At 37.7% G+C, this 20,299-nt stretch overlaps 1 protein-coding gene across 2 annotated transcripts in view; it reads left to right on the top strand.

Moving 5' to 3' along the window:
- LOC148952821 (protein Skeletor, isoforms B/C-like) overlaps window positions 1-20,299 on the top strand; it is a 258,085-nt gene that overhangs the window by 102,963 nt on the left and 134,823 nt on the right. For both annotated transcript variants that reach the window (XM_089088109.1, XM_089088110.1), the window contains exon 5: window positions 19,303-19,512. In XM_089088109.1, coding sequence (XP_088944235.1) covers window positions 19,303-19,512 — 210 coding nt within the window. The remainder of the gene's footprint in view (window positions 1-19,302; window positions 19,513-20,299) is intronic.

Here is a 20,299-nt window from a genome sequence, read left to right as displayed (position 1 = left end):
TGGGGGAGTGTCCTCCTCTAAAACATATTTTCTATCTGGAAATCCACGACGCTGAACGAAATGGCTATCTCAAAATTTTGATTGGATGTGTTTGGGGGAATAATGGGCCTCGGAGGGGGGGGCTAGTTGCCCTCCAATCACTTTTGACTATTAAAAATGGCACTGGTCCTTTGAATTATCAATCGAATGAGCCTTTTTTTTAAGCTTCTACGACAACGCCTTCTATAAAAACCTTATATGCCCCCAGGGCATAACTTAAAACCCTTGCACTGAGGGTTGCGGGGGAGTGTCCTACTCAAAAACATATTTTCTATTTGGAAATCAATTACGCTGAACAAAATGGCTATCTTAAAATTTTGATTGGATGTGTTTGTGAGAATGATGGGCATGGGGGGGTAGTTGCCCTTCAATCACTTTCAACTATTAAAAAGGACACTAGAACTCTCAATTTCCAATCGAATGAGCCCCTTTTGAAGTTTCTACGACGACCCCTTTCATATGAAGTGCCCTGCTCTAAAGGAAAAAAATAATAAGTTGTACAATGTGCCAACATCGTTCTTATATGCCTTCAGGGCATAACGTAAAAACCTTACCCTGAGAAATCTGGGGGATTGTCCTCCTCAAAAATATATTTTCTATCTGGAAATCAACTACGCTGAACAAAATGGCTATCTCAAAATTTTGATTGGATGTTTTTGGGGGAATGATGGGCGTAGGGGGGGGCTAGTTGCCCTCAAATCACTTTTGACTATTAAAAAGGGCACTAGCCACTCCAATTTCCAATCGAATGAGCCCTTTCAAAGTTTCTACGACAACTCCTTCGATATGAAGTGCCCGGGTATGGAGAAAAATAAAAACATATTGCGCCCACATCGTTCTTTGATACAAACACGCCTATGATACAAACAAATAAAACTGTCCATAGAATAGAAGCACAAAAGTTTCATAGAGAATTAAAATAAAGCTTGCAAAATTCAAAAGATAGATCATAGCAACTTGTTTTCAATAAAAAGAGGGGTTCGGTTAATAGGCAAAAAATTCGGGCAATAGGCATATTGCCGAATATACATGCCTGCTTTTTGCAGGGGTTTATAAAACCCTATTGGCATCACTTTAGAGGATCTAAAACAAGGTCTCAAGGGTGAAATACAACCAGGACAGGATTTAACAATTGGCCCACTAGGCTCGGGCCTTGGGGCGCACAGTGCCACGGGGCAAGATAAATTATTACTGAGTGATTTTTCCTTAACAAAAACTGGAGCGACGGTATTTGTCGTCAAAAAGCCATGTGCACTCCACCACCGCGCTGCCTTTTCACAGAAAAGAGATTAAAAGCAATACAGGAATTACGTGGCCACTTATAAACTGTCAGATGTCTCCCAAGAATGGAAGCTGAGAGATCGGTATCATCTCTCTCTTTCGTACTTTTGACTCATCAGTTGCGTTCTGTTCAGTGCTTCCACTATCCTTGAATTTTCGGTGGTTTCCAAGAAAATCTCCCAAAAACCGAGCGGCGAAAACACTTGGGCCTAGAAGCGTCAAAGCTTGATATCCGGCCCTGGATGCAATACTGATCAGGAGCCTTTACAACAATTAAGTAGGAGATTAACTGGGGCACCAATGTTATTTAACAGAGTAAATCCATTTATGACAAAAACTACTCAATTCGTTTGAATCGACTTAAATAATAGACAGCTTAATAGCGCTGCCTAAATGAAAAATCGGTTAATGCATTGCGAGTATAGAATGAATGAGAAAAATATAGTGGTTTGGAATGTACCTTGCGATAATAAATAGGAAGCTAAAGCGATTTTCAAAACTGTTTGTAAAAGCAATTTCGTTGGACTTCAAGCTATTTTTTAAAATTCTTATAATTTTTGCGTGAACGGCCGTTTGCCAAACACAGAACCCCGATAAAGAGGAATTACATACAAAAGGAGATATGCCGCATAGAGTCAATGCTGACACTGTTCTTGAATTTTTGGGGCTATACCAGATTTCCACAAAAGAAAATTAGGCTCCCCAAAGTCTCCCTGACTCAGAAATGCACGAATTTTAGCACGAAACACCAATCGCTAATTTTCGTTAGATGCAATTTTTTTTGGAGGCATTTTCTTTGGGGGGGGGGCTGTCCAGAAAACCCCCATACAATTTGGGCATAGTGACTCCACTCACAGAGTACTTTGAGATTGGCTTTGTAAAGTAATGCACTTATATTTGGAATATTCTCCTAAGGAAGGCAATCCCTTATACCCTTCTATTAACTCCTTTCAAAGGAAGGTCAAAAACACTTCTTGAAAGAAAACTTAGGTTGATGGTTGACTAATAGTATACCAGACCCTAACTTTCTAGTGGCCTGAACCATTTAAAATTGTCATAAAACAATCCTTGCCCTGCTGTCAATCTCCAGTATGCCATGAAAACCTTTTTTGCAATAAAAATATATTCTTGTTTTGAAAATGCAAAAGAAGTTTAACAAATGGAACATTTTCAGCATTAATTTTAACAGCAGACTCCTATACTGTTGTCACGTACATTAGCAATATATCTAAACGACACACTAATTGAGATATCCTGCCTTTAAGGGCAATAATAGTGTTTGCCCTTGTTCAATGGAAGTCTCCCAAGCCAGTCAATCCATCCGTGAGCAACTTAGGCGATAAGGCTATATCCTTGGGATGTCATATTACTTCCAAACCATTCATCTTGAAATCAAGACTCATGCTTGAGTGAACAATGCAAGGAGCGACTCTTAGAAGTGGTTTTTCTACTTTTAAAAGTCAGAAGAGAATTAAAGCGTTTCTGTAATGGAAATAAGTTTAGAGCTTTAGACAGAAATGTTGATGAATTAACATTAGTGTAAATAATAAGAATCCAGTTTCGAAGTTCTGTAAAAAAAAGATTTGCTTGAATATTTTGATCCTGAATAAATGCTACATTCCTATGTCATTTAATTTCTAGGACTCCCATCTTTAGCAAAACTTCCGTGGTGGGGGCTCAGAGGAGCCAATTTTATTTCAAAAAGGCTTTTACATTTACCAAATTCATAAATCCAATTCACAACTTTGATTTCTACAATTATTTGGATTCAACATTTAAAAAAGATGAAGCGTATTTTGAACATAATTTATTTTTGAATGATGCTCCGGCAAAAAGTTATAAGCCATTGGAAGGTTTGGGTTGCATACTTTTGTTGTGTATGCAACTTTATCAAACAGTTCGTGGTTACGAACTGTAAGTAAGGAGCGACCCGACTCAATGGTAACCGAAACTCTAAAAAAGGGAATTTTGATACCAATAGATACATCACAAGAAGCAGATTTTAATGCTGATTTCAAATATATAAGTTTCATCAAGTTTAGTTCTACCCATCAAAAGTTACGCACCTGAAAAAATTCACCTGATTTTCGAAAAAAGGTGGAAACACCTCCTAAAAGTGATAGAACCTCGATGAAAATTACATCATCAGATTCAGCGTATCAGATAACCCTACTGTAGAGGTTTCAAGCTCCTATCTGCAAAAATGCGGAATTTTGTAGTTTTTGCCAGAAGAAGATCACAGATGCGTGTTTATTTGTTGTTTTGTTTATTTTTTTTTCGTTTTTTTTTCAGGGGTGATCCTATCGACCCAATGGTCCTAGAATATCGTGAGAGGGCTCATTATAACGGAAATTAAAAGTTCTAGTGCTCTTTTTAAATGACCAAAAAAATGGAGGGCAACTAAGCCCCCTCCCATGCTCTTTTTTCCCCAAGGTCACCCGATCAAAATTTTGAGATAGCCATTTTGATCAACATGGTCGAAATATAATAACTATGTCTTTTAGGATGACTCAATCCCCCAAAGTCCTCGGGGGGAGGGCTGAAATTTATGAGCTTTACCCAATGTTTACATGTAGTATTGATTATTGGGAAGTATACAGACGTTTTCAGGGGGATTTTTTCTGGTAGTCGGGGGTGGGGGTGGGTCGGGGGGCTATGTGGGAGGATATTTTCATGGAGGAAGTTTTCTTCGGGGAAGGTACATTGCTATGAAGGGAGCGCCGGATTTTCCATCATTATTTAAAAAAAAAACGATCAGAAATTAAATAAAAAAAACAAGTTATTCAACTGAAAGTAAGGAGCAACATCAAAACTTAAAAGGAATAGAAATTATTACGTATATGATTGGTTTCGCCCCCTAGTCAATACCTTGCTATTTAAGCCAAAGATTTTTTAGTACTTTCATAAGAGCTATTTATTCTAATTAACGGCCTTTGTGGTTAAGGGGTCATTTTTAAAGAATTAGAACAAAATTCGAACTTTAGCGTAAAGAGCGAGTTATTGACTAGGGGGCGAACACCCTAATATACGTATTAAAATGTATGAATATAGAAGTTAGTACGTAAGTTAATTCGTAAGTTACGTATATTTATTACTAGTAAAAACGTTCGTAAATAAAATTAAACAACTTTCGAGAAAACCATTTAACCAAATAAAAGTAAAATTACTAAGTAAATTTTGTTTTAATTATTCATGTATGGTGAGCCAAAATCAAAAACTGTATTAATCCGAAAACTTTCAAAAATTAAATGAAAAAAAAGTTTTTTTAACTGAAAGTAAGGAGTGACATTAAAACTTAAAACGAACAGAAATTATTCCGTATGTGAAAGGGGCTGTCCTCTCCTCAACGCCTCGCTCTTTACGCTAAAGAGTGACTCTTTCTCACTACTCTATTTTTTTAAACGATAAAAAACTTTAGCGTAAAGAGCGAGGCGTTGAGGAGAGGACAGCCCCTTTCACATACGGAATAATTTCTGTTCGTTTTAAGTATTAATGTCACTCATTACCTTCAGTTAAAAAAAAAAAAAATATTATTTAACTGCGTGTAGAATCCAGATATATACTGTTTTATTCAAGCTGTAGTAGTCACTCAAATCAATGAGCAAAAGTTAATTATGTGAGCAAATTTTTATTGCTAGCCAAAATATTTTTGGTGTGTTGAAATATAAGTAGGCCTATAGTTGATCTTCACCATCAAAACAAACAAAACTAATCAATTGCTCTTTTTATAACCTTTTCATCTGGTATGGATGCCCGCCTAAAAAGAAAATAATAATAGTAAAGGAGTGGGGTCAAGCCAGGGTAAAAAATAAAGGTAAACTGGGCGAATGGTGACTTTTCACTATCTCAGAAAAATGTTTTAGAAACAGACGCTGTGCCAAAATACAGACCTAGTAAGATTTTTCAAAATTTTGCACCCAACCAAGGTCGTATCCAAGGGGATGGGGCTGGGGGTTTTGAATCCTCCCTCCCCCGAAATGTTTTTCCGACTCATAAAACCGTAACGAAAATGAATATAAACAAATCTTTATTGCGTTTTTTAAAGTTTTATTGCGAAACCTCCCCAAAAAATTGTTTGCATCCCCCCCCCCCTTCCAGAAAAACAATTCTGAATATGACCTTGAGCCCAACCCATCCTCCTTTAGATAATTTCTTTCATACGGGTCTTTACCGTTTTGGGTTGGATGAATAAGACTTTCAAAACTAACTTATCGCACAAATTAAGGTCTAGGAAGGTGTTTTCATACTCCTATCTTTGCTCCACTCCTACTTGTGAGACCTAATGCATTGTATGCAAAGTAGACACTGAACCAAATTGAAAAATAAATGTTTTTCAAGCTAAAGCAGAATATTCAAGTCTTTTAAGTACGAGAGAGGATGAGATACGATCTTAAAACCCCTTCCCTGTCCCTAATTTGGCTGTTGATCAAATTCTGAAATTTCAATCGCATGGATCCTATGTTGTAGGACAGCAGCTTTTCAACTTAGCGAAAGCCATTTAGTTATACAAAATTTAAAGTTTTAAAGAGATTTATTAATTTAAAGATACACTTTATGAGATTGAAGTTTAAAGGGAAACCCTTGGTTCTGTTCTACAAATAAATTATTAATACTAAGGAAACCATAGTGGCATCACTGAGGGGGTCAAAACCATCAGTTTTCTACAATCAAGTTAATTAAGGACTAAATTTAAGACTGGCAGCCTTCTTTTTTTTCCTTCGTGAATCTAAAAAAAAAAAAATGTAATTTCTCGTCATTTCTTTATGGCTTCCAATTTCCTTATTAGTTCTTGAAAAGTAAAAAATAAAAAAAATATTATCTCTTTGAGATATATTTTAGACTTCGAAGTTCCTAATATTTTACTCACTTTTTTGTCTAAGGTCAATTAAAAAAACTGTGAACACCAATGTTAGAATACGAGCATATTTTCCTAATTTTAAATCATTCTCTTTAGTCTCTGCGCCCCTACAACTAAATAAAGAGAGCATTAGGTATTTAAAATAAGAAGAATTCGAAAGCAAAAGAATATGCAAGAGGGCATATTTTTTTGAAATTTTGTGCAAAAATGACTTTTTGCTTTTTAAACATTTGACATTCCCTGGAAAAAAAAAATCTAAAGATGTCTTTACATATGATCATATATTTAATTCCTCTCTAGAGTTCAAAATTTTATTTAATCTTAAATTGAATAATTTTTTTTAAGAATTCCCTATATATAACGTATTTTGATTTTAGACAGTGTGTTATACACGTCTGTTCAGCCGTCCCTAAATGCTATTCAATAACTAAAAATTAGTAAAATCATGTAGGCTAGTGTATAAATATTTAAATCGCGAAAGGGTTTATGGCCATAATTCAGTTGTAATTCAGTTGTAATTCAGTTGTAATTCAGTTGTGGTGAATAAACATGGACCATATCATTGTTATTTATGTTTTGTATGTTTGTTTCAGCTTTTTGACTTACCGAAATATATAGTGTATTAGAGTTTTGAACCTAGACGAGAAGAAAAGCTAACTATTTGTTTTTTTTAACGATATTTCAGGGTCCCGGCCAAGGCCGTACCCAGGATTTTTTTTCGGTGGGGGTTTTACTGAAAGATTTTTTTTTTTGGGGGGGGGGGTTGGTTGGTTACACAAAAAAACTCAAAAAAGCATACAAAATTTGTTTATATCCATTTTTGTTACTTATTTATGAGTAAAAAAAACATTTCGGGAGGGGTTCAAACCCCTCTCCCCCCCCTCTGGGTACGGCCTTGGTCCCGGCATACACTCATGAATCAATTTTGGGGAGGAGAAAGAATCAAACAAAATTTAATAAGTGGGAGATTATAGGGAAATCGTAAACAGTTTGAAATTTCAAGGGTACATGGACTTCAAGCCTCCTGTGTATGTTTCCATCATGGTTGACATCAGTACAAAATGTATCTAGTTAAAAACCGTAAGTATTTAAAAAAAACGTCAAATCTTCAAATCTGTCAAAAACGTCAAATCTAAAAACGTCAAATCTTAAAATCTGTCAAAACGTCAAACCTGAAATAACGTCAAATCTTGACTGCTTTTCTTTAATCATTTTTTCTTTTTCCATTCAAGGTTCTGCCGTCTTCCATGTATAAAAGAGATGTTGTCAATCCTTAATACTATTTCCCACTTTTTTTTCCAAGATTCATGACAATTTTTTCCTCAGATCATTGTTAGAGTCTTTTCTCTTGATTTTGAGTGATCCCCCAAATCCCTACCACCTACTGCTTATTCCAGAAACAAGATACTTGGAAAATTCATGAATCGGCGGAAATCAGTGAATTGAATCGATTATGAGCAAAGATAGCTCGAAGTCGAGAATGTGGAAAAGATATTCAGAACGTATGCACTCAAATGAAGTTGTCTATAAGGGGAAGTTTGAAGTACATGTCCAGAATTTCTTGGTCAAAGTATTGTCTGTATTGGTGTATCATTAAAGCTCCTCTTCTGCTAAGAAGTTTCATCAACTAGAAACAATGTAATTTCTTTCCTAATAAGCTTATAAGAACAAGGCTTATAATTTATTTGTGGGCCTGTATCTTTCAGAAGGAATCGTAAATTCACAATTGGAAATTTTCCTCTGTGATCATGATTTAGTTAAATCGTGGACTTATTGGGATCAGCTAAATACGCAGAAATTATTTAGTTAAATCGTGGATTTATTGGGATCAGCTAAATACGCAGAAACTCCTTTGTTGGGAGGGACAAGCTATTTGAGGAGGGTAGAATTTCTTAGGAGATTAAACATTACATCTATTGGGGGAAGTTTGAAGTATATGTCCAGAGTTTTTGGGTCAAGGTATTATCTGTATTAATATACTATTAAAAATTGTCTTAAAGTTTGAAGAGTATTTTATACTAGAATAAATCCAATTTTTGTTGAAAAAAAAAATTTAAGAATAAGATGTGTAAATTATTAATGGCCCGTTTCCTTTTAAAGTGAATACAGCCTTACAAGTCTCTGGCTTTGGCCTTTAGAAGGCTCAGTGGGCATTAGCCCTACTGTTTGCTGTAATTTCTATTTTTTCAAGTTTGACTTTATTATTCATTGTATTTTTTTTTTTTTTGATTTCATTGACTACTTGATAGTAATTTTATTCCTTTTTAGTTTGATTTATTATACGGCTTTATGTCGGCTTTTCTATGGTTTAATATAGCTCTTAGCCTTTTTTTAAAAAACTTCTTTTTGGAAAAGGTTATGTTTAATTAACATACTTAAAGAGAGTAATAATGAAATAACTAGTGACGTTAAATTAGCTGTACATCCTATAATCACGACTATCGAAAATTTTCCAAACAGATATTTGCGAGAACACGTGGCTAGACTTGGAATCCAATCCCGGCCAGTGACTATTGGTTTTTAGTGCCAAATTCAAATTAATCAACTCATGGCTATAATTAACATGCAAATTTCACTGTTTTCTTTATTTTGTAAGTAAATAGCTTTGCAAAAATGAACGGAATTTGTAAACCTAGCGGAATCATAACTGAGATTGAATTAATAGAATCAGTATTACCAATCTTAACATGTATTCTTTATTAGTTATCAATAACTGATTATTTTTAGTTAATATTTGTTATGTGTGGGGGATTATTTCTTGAAAATAATGCGGAATTTAGCTTTTCAAACTCTTTAAAATATTTAAGTTTCTTAGCAAAACTTAAAAAGTAATTTTTAATGATTTTTGCTCAGTTCAATCGATTTTAAATCTTTGAAACGGTCACGAATCAGCTGAAAATACATTGTACGATTAGAATTAAAGTAAACTGGTCCAAAAGAATGTAGTAATTAGTTAACCGTTGAACTGAGAATAGTCCAGATTTTCAAATCCTTCACAAGCATTGTTTAATGGCTGCTAATTTTCGATAGCTGGTAGTTAGTTGTTATATACTGGTTATTATTATTTGTTTTGTGTGGCCGGGAATGATTTCAAAAAAACATTTGGAATTCAGTTATTTCAACTCGTTGATTTTTTTTAAATTTCTTAGCAAAAGTAAACAAAGTGATTTTCAATAAGTTTTCGTTGTCCGAAATCTTTAATAAGCCACAAATTAAGTGAAAATACTTTGCGCAGCCAGATGGTATTTCACAGTAAATGAATATCTCTCTAATTGGGCGTAATCCAGGATCAAGAGGTTTGACAAACACATCAGCTTTTCTCTGCCAAAACATGATATGTACACAAACATTCGATTTTAAGTTAAGGGTAAGCCTCTCCTAATCTAGATATGACAGAATGTGTGTGTGTGTGTGTGTGTGTGTGTGTGTGTGTGTGTGTGTGTGTGTGTGTGTGTGTGTGTGTGTGTGTGTGTGTGTGTGTGTGTGTGTGTGTGTGTGTGTGTGTGTGTGTGTGTGTGTGTGTGTGTGTGTGTGTGTGTGTGTGTGTGTGTGTGTGTGTGTGTGTGTGTGTGTGTGTGTGTGTGTGTGTGTGTGTGTGTGTGTGTGTGTGTGTGTGTGTGTGTGTGTGTGTGTGTGTGTGTGTGTGTGTGTGTGTGTGTGTGTGTGTGTGTGTGTGTGTGTGTGTGTGTGTGTGTGTGTGTGTGTGTGTGTGTGTGTGTGTGTGTGTGTGTGTGTGTGTGTGTGTGTGTGTGTGTGTGTGTGTGTGTGTGTGTGTGTGTGTGTGTGTGTGTGTGTGTGTGTGTGTGTGTGTGTGTGTGTGTGTGTGTGTGTGTGTGTGTGTGTGTGTGTGTGTGTGTGTGTGTGTGTGTGTGTGTGTGTGTGTGTGTGTGTGTGTGTGTGTGTGTGTGTGTGTGTGTGTGTGTGTGTGTGTGTGTGTGTGTGTGTGTGTGTGTGTGTGTGTGTGTGTGTGTGTGTGTGTGTGTGTGTGTGTGTGTGTGTGTGTGTGTGTGTGTGTGTGTGTGTGTGTGTGTGTGTGTGTGTGTGTGTGTGTGTGTGTGTGTGTGTGTGTGTGTGTGTGTGTGTGTGTGTGTGTGTGTGTGTGTGTGTGTGTGTGTGTGTGTGTGTGTGTGTGTGTGTGTGTGTGTGTGTGTGTGTGTGTGTGTGTGTGTGTGTGTGTGTGTGTGTGTGTGTGTGTGTGTGTGTGTGTGTGTGTGTGTGTGTGTGTGTGTGTGTGTGTGTGTGTGTGTGTGTGTGTGTGTGTGTGTGTGTGTGTGTGTGTGTGTGTGTGTGTGTGTGTGTGTGTGTGTGTGTGTGTGTGTGTGTGTGTGTGTGTGTGTGTGTGTGTGTGTGTGTGTGTGTGTGTGTGTGTGTGTGTGTGTGTGTGTGTGTGTGTGTGTGTGTGTGTGTGTGTGTGTGTGTGTGTGTGTGTGTGTGTGTGTGTGTGTGTGTGTGTGTGTGTGTGTGTGTGTGTGTGTGTGTGTGTGTGTGTGTGTGTGTGTGTGTGTGTGTGTGTGTGTGTGTGTGTGTGTGTGTGTGTGTGTGTGTGTGTGTGTGTGTGTGTGTGTGTGTGTGTGTGTGTGTGTGTGTGTGTGTGTGTGTGTGTGTGTGTGTGTGTGTGTGTGTGTGTGTGTGTGTGTGTGTGTGTGTGTGTGTGTGTGTGTGTGTGTGTGTGTGTGTGTGTGTGTGTGTGTGTGTGTGTGTGTGTGTGTGTGTGTGTGTGTGTGTGTGTGTGTGTGTGTGTGTGTGTGTGTGTGTGTGTGTGTGTGTGTGTGTGTGTGTGTGTGTGTGTGTGTGTGTGTGTGTGTGTGTGTGTGTGTGTGTGTGTGTGTGTGTGTGTGTGTGTGTGTGTGTGTGTGTGTGTGTGTGTGTGTGTGTGTGTGTGTGTGTGTGTGTGTGTGTGTGTGTGTGTGTGTGTGTGTGTGTGTGTGTGTGTGTGTGTGTGTGTGTGTGTGTGTGTGTGTGTGTGTGTGTGTGTGTGTGTGTGTGTGTGTGTGTGTGTGTGTGTGTGTGTGTGTGTGTGTGTGTGTGTGTGTGTGTGTGTGTGTGTGTGTGTGTGTGTGTGTGTGTGTGTGTGTGTGTGTGTGTGTGTGTGTGTGTGTGTGTGTGTGTGTGTGTGTGTGTGTGTGTGTGTGTGTGTGTGTGTGTGTGTGTGTGTGTGTGTGTGTGTGTGTGTGTGTGTGTGTGTGTGTGTGTGTGTGTGTGTGTGTGTGTGTGTGTGTGTGTGTGTGTGTGTGTGTGTGTGTGTGTGTGTGTGTGTGTGTGTGTGTGTGTGTGTGTGTGTGTGTGTGTGTGTGTGTGTGTGTGTGTGTGTGTGTGTGTGTGTGTGTGTGTGTGTGTGTGTGTGTGTGTGTGTGTGTGTGTGTGTGTGTGTGTGTGTGTGTGTGTGTGTGTGTGTGTGTGTGTGTGTGTGTGTGTGTGTGTGTGTGTGTGTGTGTGTGTGTGTGTGTGTGTGTGTGTGTGTGTGTGTGTGTGTGTGTGTGTGTGTGTGTGTGTGTGTGTGTGTGTGTGTGTGTGTGTGTGTGTGTGTGTGTGTGTGTGTGTGTGTGTGTGTGTGTGTGTGTGTGTGTGTGTGTGTGTGTGTGTGTGTGTGTGTGTGTGTGTGTGTGTGTGTGTGTGTGTGTGTGTGTGTGTGTGTGTGTGTGTGTGTGTGTGTGTGTGTGTGTGTGTGTGTGTGTGTGTGTGTGTGTGTGTGTGTGTGTGTGTGTGTGTGTGTGTGTGTGTGTGTGTGTGTGTGTGTGTGTGTGTGTGTGTGTGTGTGTGTGTGTGTGTGTGTGTGTGTGTGTGTGTGTGTGTGTGTGTGTGTGTGTGTGTGTGTGTGTGTGTGTGTGTGTGTGTGTGTGTGTGTGTGTGTGTGTGTGTGTGTGTGTGTGTGTGTGTGTGTGTGTGTGTGTGTGTGTGTGTGTGTGTGTGTGTGTGTGTGTGTGTGTGTGTGTGTGTGTGTGTGTGTGTGTGTGTGTGTGTGTGTGTGTGTGTGTGTGTGTGTGTGTGTGTGTGTGTGTGTGTGTGTGTGTGTGTGTGTGTGTGTGTGTGTGTGTGTGTGTGTGTGTGTGTGTGTGTGTGTGTGTGTGTGTGTGTGTGTGTGTGTGTGTGTGTGTGTGTGTGTGTGTGTGTGTGTGTGTGTGTGTGTGTGTGTGTGTGTGTGTGTGTGTGTGTGTGTGTGTGTGTGTGTGTGTGTGTGTGTGTGTGTGTGTGTGTGTGTGTGTGTGTGTGTGTGTGTGTGTGTGTGTGTGTGTGTGTGTGTGTGTGTGTGTGTGTGTGTGTGTGTGTGTGTGTGTGTGTGTGTGTGTGTGTGTGTGTGTGTGTGTGTGTGTGTGTGTGTGTGTGTGTGTGTGTGTGTGTGTGTGTGTGTGTGTGTGTGTGTGTGTGTGTGTGTGTGTGTGTGTGTGTGTGTGTGTGTGTGTGTGTGTGTGTGTGTGTGTGTGTGTGTGTGTGTGTGTGTGTGTGTGTGTGTGTGTGTGTGTGTGTGTGTGTGTGTGTGTGTGTGTGTGTGTGTGTGTGTGTGTGTGTGTGTGTGTGTGTGTGTGTGTGTGTGTGTGTGTGTGTGTGTGTGTGTGTGTGTGTGTGTGTGTGTGTGTGTGTGTGTGTGTGTGTGTGTGTGTGTGTGTGTGTGTGTGTGTGTGTGTGTGTGTGTGTGTGTGTGTGTGTGTGTGTGTGTGTGTGTGTGTGTGTGTGTGTGTGTGTGTGTGTGTGTGTGTGTGTGTGTGTGTGTGTGTGTGTGTGTGTGTGTGTGTGTGTGTGTGTGTGTGTGTGTGTGTGTGTGTGTGTGTGTGTGTGTGTGTGTGTGTGTGTGTGTGTGTGTGTGTGTGTGTGTGTGTGTGTGTGTGTGTGTGTGTGTGTGTGTGTGTGTGTGTGTGTGTGTGTGTGTGTGTGTGTGTGTGTGTGTGTGTGTGTGTGTGTGTGTGTGTGTGTGTGTGTGTGTGTGTGTGTGTGTGTGTGTGTGTGTGTGTGTGTGTGTGTGTGTGTGTGTGTGTGTGTGTGTGTGTGTGTGTGTGTGTGTGTGTGTGTGTGTGTGTGTGTGTGTGTGTGTGTGTGTGTGTGTGTGTGTGTGTGTGTGTGTGTGTGTGTGTGTGTGTGTGTGTGTGTGTGTGTGTGTGTGTGTGTGTGTGTGTGTGTGTGTGTGTGTGTGTGTGTGTGTGTGTGTGTGTGTGTGTGTGTGTGTGTGTGTGTGTGTGTGTGTGTGTGTGTGTGTGTGTGTGTGTGTGTGTGTGTGTGTGTGTGTGTGTGTGTGTGTGTGTGTGTGTGTGTGTGTGTGTGTGTGTGTGTGTGTGTGTGTGTGTGTGTGTGTGTGTGTGTGTGTGTGTGTGTGTGTGTGTGTGTGTGTGTGTGTGTGTGTGTGTGTGTGTGTGTGTGTGTGTGTGTGTGTGTGTGTGTGTGTGTGTGTGTGTGTGTGTGTGTGTGTGTGTGTGTGTGTGTGTGTGTGTGTGTGTGTGTGTGTGTGTGTGTGTGTGTGTGTGTGTGTGTGTGTGTGTGTGTGTGTGTGTGTGTGTGTGTGTGTGTGTGTGTGTGTGTGTGTGTGTGTGTGTGTGTGTGTGTGTGTGTGTGTGTGTGTGTGTGTGTGTGTGTGTGTGTGTGTGTGTGTGTGTGTGTGTGTGTGTGTGTGTGTGTGTGTGTGTGTGTGTGTGTGTGTGTGTGTGTGTGTGTGTGTGTGTGTGTGTGTGTGTGTGTGTGTGTGTGTGTGTGTGTGTGTGTGTGTGTGTGTGTGTGTGTGTGTGTGTGTGTGTGTGTGTGTGTGTGTGTGTGTGTGTGTGTGTGTGTGTGTGTGTGTGTGTGTGTGTGTGTGTGTGTGTGTGTGTGTGTGTGTGTGTGTGTGTGTGTGTGTGTGTGTGTGTGTGTGTGTGTGTGTGTGTGTGTGTGTGTGTGTGTGTGTGTGTGTGTGTGTGTGTGTGTGTGTGTGTGTGTGTGTGTGTGTGTGTGTGTGTGTGTGTGTGTGTGTGTGTGTGTGTGTGTGTGTGTGTGTGTGTGTGTGTGTGTGTGTGTGTGTGTGTGTGTGTGTGTGTGTGTGTGTGTGTGTGTGTGTGTGTGTGTGTGTGTGTGTGTGTGTGTGTGTGTGTGTGTGTGTGTGTGTGTGTGTGTGTGTGTGTGTGTGTGTGTGTGTGTGTGTGTGTGTGTGTGTGTGTGTGTGTGTGTGTGTGTGTGTGTGTGTGTGTGTGTGTGTGTGTGTGTGTGTGTGTGTGTGTGTGTGTGTGTGTGTGTGTGTGTGTGTGTGTGTGTGTGTGTGTGTGTGTGTGTGTGTGTGTGTGTGTGTGTGTGTGTGTGTGTGTGTGTGTGTACAGCAGACAAATTGTTAGTCAAATGCGTTAGCAAAAATCAGGAAAAAACGCCTAATCAATTCTTGGTATTTCCGAGGATTAAAAAAACTATTTTCACTTCACTAGGACATCAAATTAGAAGAAACTTCCATCTTAAATCCTCAGCTTAAGTTAATACCTTCTGATTACCTGTTTCCCTTCTTCAATCGACATGAGGATATTACTGAGGCTTAAATCGTCATCGTATTGAAGGAGAAGCAGAAGCAATCTTATTTAATGATTGGTCTCCTTTCAACATAAGCCGATTAGGACAGCAAGCGCATCTAGATTTGCTCTTTGCGTAACTAAACATATCAAAATATCTTCAAGTTAATCTCCAAGTTAACTATCTGATTTGTGCAGTAATATGTATATATATATATATATATATATATATATATATATATATATATATATATATATATATATATATATATATATATATATATAAACCATTTATTTTCATATAAAAGCGGAGAAAAGTATTAAAACTTAAAACGAACAGAAATAAACCTGTATATGAATGGGGCTTTCCACCCTTAAACCCCCTGCGCTTTATGTTAGGACAACAAGCACATTTAGATTTTTTTTTTTCCTTTTTTAACTTAAAATAGTAAATTATTTGCTCAGTCTCCACGTTAGTTTCTGGTTTGCACAATAAAGTATAATTCAATGTGCTGGAGGGGTGAATATACTTAGGTCAATATTCCGGTGTTCTGCATGTTCTTAAAAGTAATAATATTTTCTTAAAATATCCAATGTAAATTTATGTACAAGTAACGACTAAACGAATTTAACCATTTAAAACATCGCTAGTCTACTGTCAAATTTATAAACGGGAAATGGATCATACCTTTTGTGAATATTATCGGTATTCTTTACTCTAAAATCCCATAGCAGACATAACCGTGTGCCTGCATATTCAAAAAAAATAATGAAAATCCAAGCTCCATTTTACTAAAATAGAAAACGTACTTTAAGAAAAATTCAAAGTTAAGACAACAAAATAACCTAAATACCAAAAGCAATAACAATATACGTAAATAACTGATCAGTCAATAAGGGTAAATCTGGAGAAAAACATGTTTGTTGGAAACCCTTTTATTTTTATATTTAAAAATACCCAAGGGGTAAAACAAACAAGTCTGGCTAGCTCAATAGGTGTAGATTCTGACCCCCCCCCTCCATCTCGGAGCTGCTGGTTCGGGATCAGTGTTGATTTTTTCAAAAAAGGAATTTTGATAACAATTAATACGTCAAATAATGGACTTTTAATGCGAATTTTAAATATGTAAGATTCATTAAGTTTAATGTTACTCATCAAAAACTACAAGCCTAAGAAAATTTGTCTGATTTTCGGGGAGACTTCCCCAAAAAGTCAGTGATTCTAAAGAAAATTCTATAATCAGATTCAGAAAATCAGGGAACCCTACTATAGAAGTCTCAAGCTCCGATCTAAAAAAATCATTGGATTTTAAATTTTTCACCAGAAGAAAGATCGTAGATGCGTGTTTCTTTTTTCTTTTTTTTCTCAGGGGTAATCGTATCGAGCCAATGGTCCTGAAAAAATTTGCCTGATTTTTTTAAAAAAGGAGGGAAGCATCCCCAAAAATTCAGGGACCTTAATGAAAATCTCACCATCAGATTCAGCATATAAGAAAATCTTATTATAGATGTTTCAAGCTCCCCTCTATAAAGATGTGAAATTTTGCATTTGTTCGCCAGAAGAAAGATCACGGATGCATGTTTATTTGTTTTTTTTATCCCCGTGGATGATCATATCAAACCAATGGTTCGAGAAGATTGGGGGAGGGCTCAGTCAAATGGAAGTTGAAATTCCCCTCCCACTTTCCTTTGATCTCCAATGAGATCCGACCAAAATTTTGAGATAGCCATCTGATTTAGCATAGTTGAAAGGTCTAGTAACTATGCCTCTGGGGACGACATGACCCCCACATTCCAGGGGGAAAGTGGTGTAAGTTATTGAATTTTTCCATTGTTTATATGTAGTATTTGTTATTGGGAAACATGGAGAAATTTGTCGGGGTTAATTTTCTGGGGGGGGGGGATTTCCCTCGAGAAGAATTTTCCGTGGGAAGGAAAGTTTCCGTGGGGAGTTTCCAAGGGAAATTTTACACGGGGAAGGCTGTAAATTATTCAATTTTTCCATTATTTGCATATAATAATAGAAATAATAACAATTTATTTTTAACCCGCATCATATACGAAAATGGCGCTTGTGGAGTATAAGAAAAAAAGAGAAGAGAATAAAAAGAAGAGAGTAGCATTTATTTGTGTAATTGTATTTGAGAATAGTATTTGTGCAATATAGTATTTGTTATTGGGAAATATATTCTACAGAAATTTTTTGAGGAACAACTTTCCATGGGGTAATTTTCCGGGGAAAATTCATCACGAGGGGGTCCCACCATGATTTGAGGATTATCAGAAATTAAACATAAAAAATATACTCAAATGAAAGTAAGGAGAATTTTCCATGGGGAAAAGTCCGGGGGTAATTTTCAGCTAGGAGGGAATGGTTTGGGGAGGATTTTCCAGGGGGCAAATTTTCCACGAAGAAATTTTCCGCACGAGCGGTTTTTCCTGGAGGTATGATGTTCAGGGAGAAATATTCCATATAGAGGGGAAGGTGGATTTTATGGCATAATTTGAAAAATGAAAGGAACTTAAATAAAAAAAAAGTTTTTTTCAATTGAAAGTAAGGAGCAAAATTAAAACCTTGAACGAACAGAATAAAATTCCTCATATGAAGGGGGATTCACCCTCCTCGACCCCTCTTTACGCTGAGGATGGACTCAAAGGCCAAATTCTTTAAGAACGACTCCAGAAACACAAGGACCTTTTAAGTGAAATAAGATTTTTTGAATCACTAAAAAACTTTAGCGCAGCACGTGAGGGGCTGAGGAGGGGGAAGCCCCCCTCATATACAGATTAGTTTCTGTTCGTATATTTGGGTTCTGAGACTGAGAGGCTGTATAAAAAATTCCTTTCTTTCTCAGAATATTTGTTGAGTAACATATAGCTCTTATTTGGGCCAAAATTGCTGTCTTACGGACTAAACTGCTAGAAAATGTCATTTTCCCGAGGTGTGATAAGAAATTTGTTAAATGATCTCTTTGCTTGCTTGTTGAGACAGTTGCGCTTAAAAAAAAAATAATAATAATAATAAATCTGGAAACAATCTGTGGAAATAAGTGTATGTCCAAAAAAGGGAAAAGAAAAGACACTCCCCTTATTAGATTAAGGTTTTCTTTATAATGGCAAGTCTATTTTCAACAAAAATGTATTTTGCCGTCTGGAAATTAAGCAATAGGCCTACTTAGGCAAAGGGCGTAGTGTCAGTAAAAAATCTTCTATGGACTATCCCAGCTCCCTCCCCTTTGAAAAATTCTACCAAAGGCACCAACCCCCCTCTCCAATTCAAAGAAAAATTTTCTTACATAAAAAACCGTCTTCACCGACATTTTAAGAAACTGCTATGTTTGGCAGTCTTAGTCATTGACTTAGGCTTAGTGCAGTTTCATCGTTCTAATCTGATTTCATCAAAATGGTTCCAGTTCGTTGACGATCTTCCTAATCTGATGAGTAAAAAAGTCGATTTTTTCTTTGATTTATCATGATGACGGCCGGATAAAACTACTGTGGGAAATTTGAACGTGAGAATGATTCGTTCTATTCAATCTCTTTTTAACGGGAATGGGACACTCTCTATCTAGAAAGTCAGATTGAAAAGATTCAAGCTGGGATGGCAATTTATATGGGGTTTAAACAAGTAGAGAGTCTATTTTGAAAAACGTTAAGATTGATGAAGGACATCGAAAAAAACGAAGTAAAGTTATATATATATATATATATATATATATATATATATATATATATATATATATATATATATATATATATATATATATATATATATATATATATATATATATATATATATATATATATATATATAAATTTTTACATGTTATGACGTGTGGATGTTATGACTGTCGACGATCTGACGGTTAGTGGTTCTGACGGATTTTCGTTATGAAATTTTTTTTGATGTTGTGACGTGTTGATTTTATGACTTTCGTTGTCCTGACGGGTAGCGATTGCGACTGTTGATGAACTGACGTGTCGATGTTATGACTGTCGAATTTCTGACGGATAGGGATTGTCACTGTCGATGTCCTGACATGACGATGTTCTGACAGAATTATTGTCGGTGTTTTGACGGATTTTGTCGATGTCCCGATGGTAGTGGTCCTGACGTGTTGATGCCCTGGCGCCTTCCCAATAGGACTTATGAATCAAACAAGACTAAGATGTACCATATGGCAGTTTTGGCTTAACCACTAAATTTTTTAGCTGCTGAGAAAGAAGTACAGATCTAACGCTCCTTGCATAAGCAACTTTTTTTCTCAGAAAGACTAATATTCACTATTTTGGTTAAAATAAACGATAAAAATGATGTTAAAGATACATCATCCAAATTCATTATTTTGGATGGCACGAGGATATCAAAAGAAAATACTGTTGAAAGGATAATATTTCATTGGGTTGACCAATTTATATTTATAATATTATTTAAATCCTATGATATTAGATTATTATAATCTTATTATAATAGTATTATATAATAAATAACGTAAATTAGATATTATATAAGTAAACTATACAACTATACATATGTGTCACATATTTATTACAATTTTGTAACTTTATGCATAAAATTTGATATATAAAAAAATTATATAATACAGATTATAATAATATTATAATCTTACCTAATCATTATTTAAATCTTGTATTCGAATATTCTTTTAGGTTGATTTTGGCTCTCTTTTGTTTCCACCAAACATTGAGCCACCGATGCCACAGACTCTTCCTGAGTTTAAAAGATTTGCTCATGGTGTTAGATCTGGGAATGTGACAATTCTTGACGAGAAGACTATTTATATACCCAATTTACATTATGATGGTGAAGGACCTGATGCTTTTTTTTGGGTAGGAAATGGTACAAGCCCAAATCCTGAGGTAAACGTCTTTTAATGGTATAAAACCCAGTAGAAGCTGAAGTCCCCAAAATTGGGTTTAGCCTAAATTAACTATGTAGATTGCCAATTATACTTTAAAAAAATGTAATAGAACGGCGGTATTCGAAACCTCTAAGAAACATAGTTTATTTATGCTATTGATATTCACATATTCAGTAATATTTAATCTTCCTGTTAAAAAAAAAGTTTGGTAATAGTAGAATGTAATAAATTGTAAAGACTTCAGGACAAAATTTACATAAATCCTGGATTTTTTCAGAAGAAGCGTCATATTATTACTAATTTAGTAGTAGTTTTTACTATTACTAATATTATTATTACTTTATTATTACTAATTAAGGGTTACTATGTTATTACTATATTATTGCTACTATATAATTACTAAGTACTACATTATTACTAATTATTACTATATTATTATTAATTATATTATTAGTAATTAAGTAGTTTTTACGAAATTACTCATACAAAAAATAAATTTCGAATTGTTATTAATTGCTCAGTTTTCGAAATGCTTCATCACCTGGAGAGTTATGACAAATGCTGGTCCGGTAATTTTAAAAGAAACATGTTCAGTTATTGTTTTTTTGTGTGTGTTTGGATTCCAGATAGCACTAGTCAGAATGATTCCAACAAAAATAGTAAAGTAGATAGAAGAATATCCATGGCACTACACTTTTCTGCCAATATCAGTGGCATCCCAAAAAAGTAAGAAATTTAACTAATCGATAATATCGACACACAATTCGATATTACGGATTTTTCTA

The sequence above is a fragment of the Artemia sp. Qi Xiang Cuo genome, chromosome 4, assembly GCF_049724085.1.
Source record: "Artemia sp. Qi Xiang Cuo chromosome 4, ASM4972408v1, whole genome shotgun sequence".
NCBI classification, from domain to species: domain Eukaryota; kingdom Metazoa; phylum Arthropoda; class Branchiopoda; order Anostraca; family Artemiidae; genus Artemia; species Artemia sp. Qi Xiang Cuo.
This window is presented reverse-complemented; position numbering and strand designations above follow the sequence as displayed.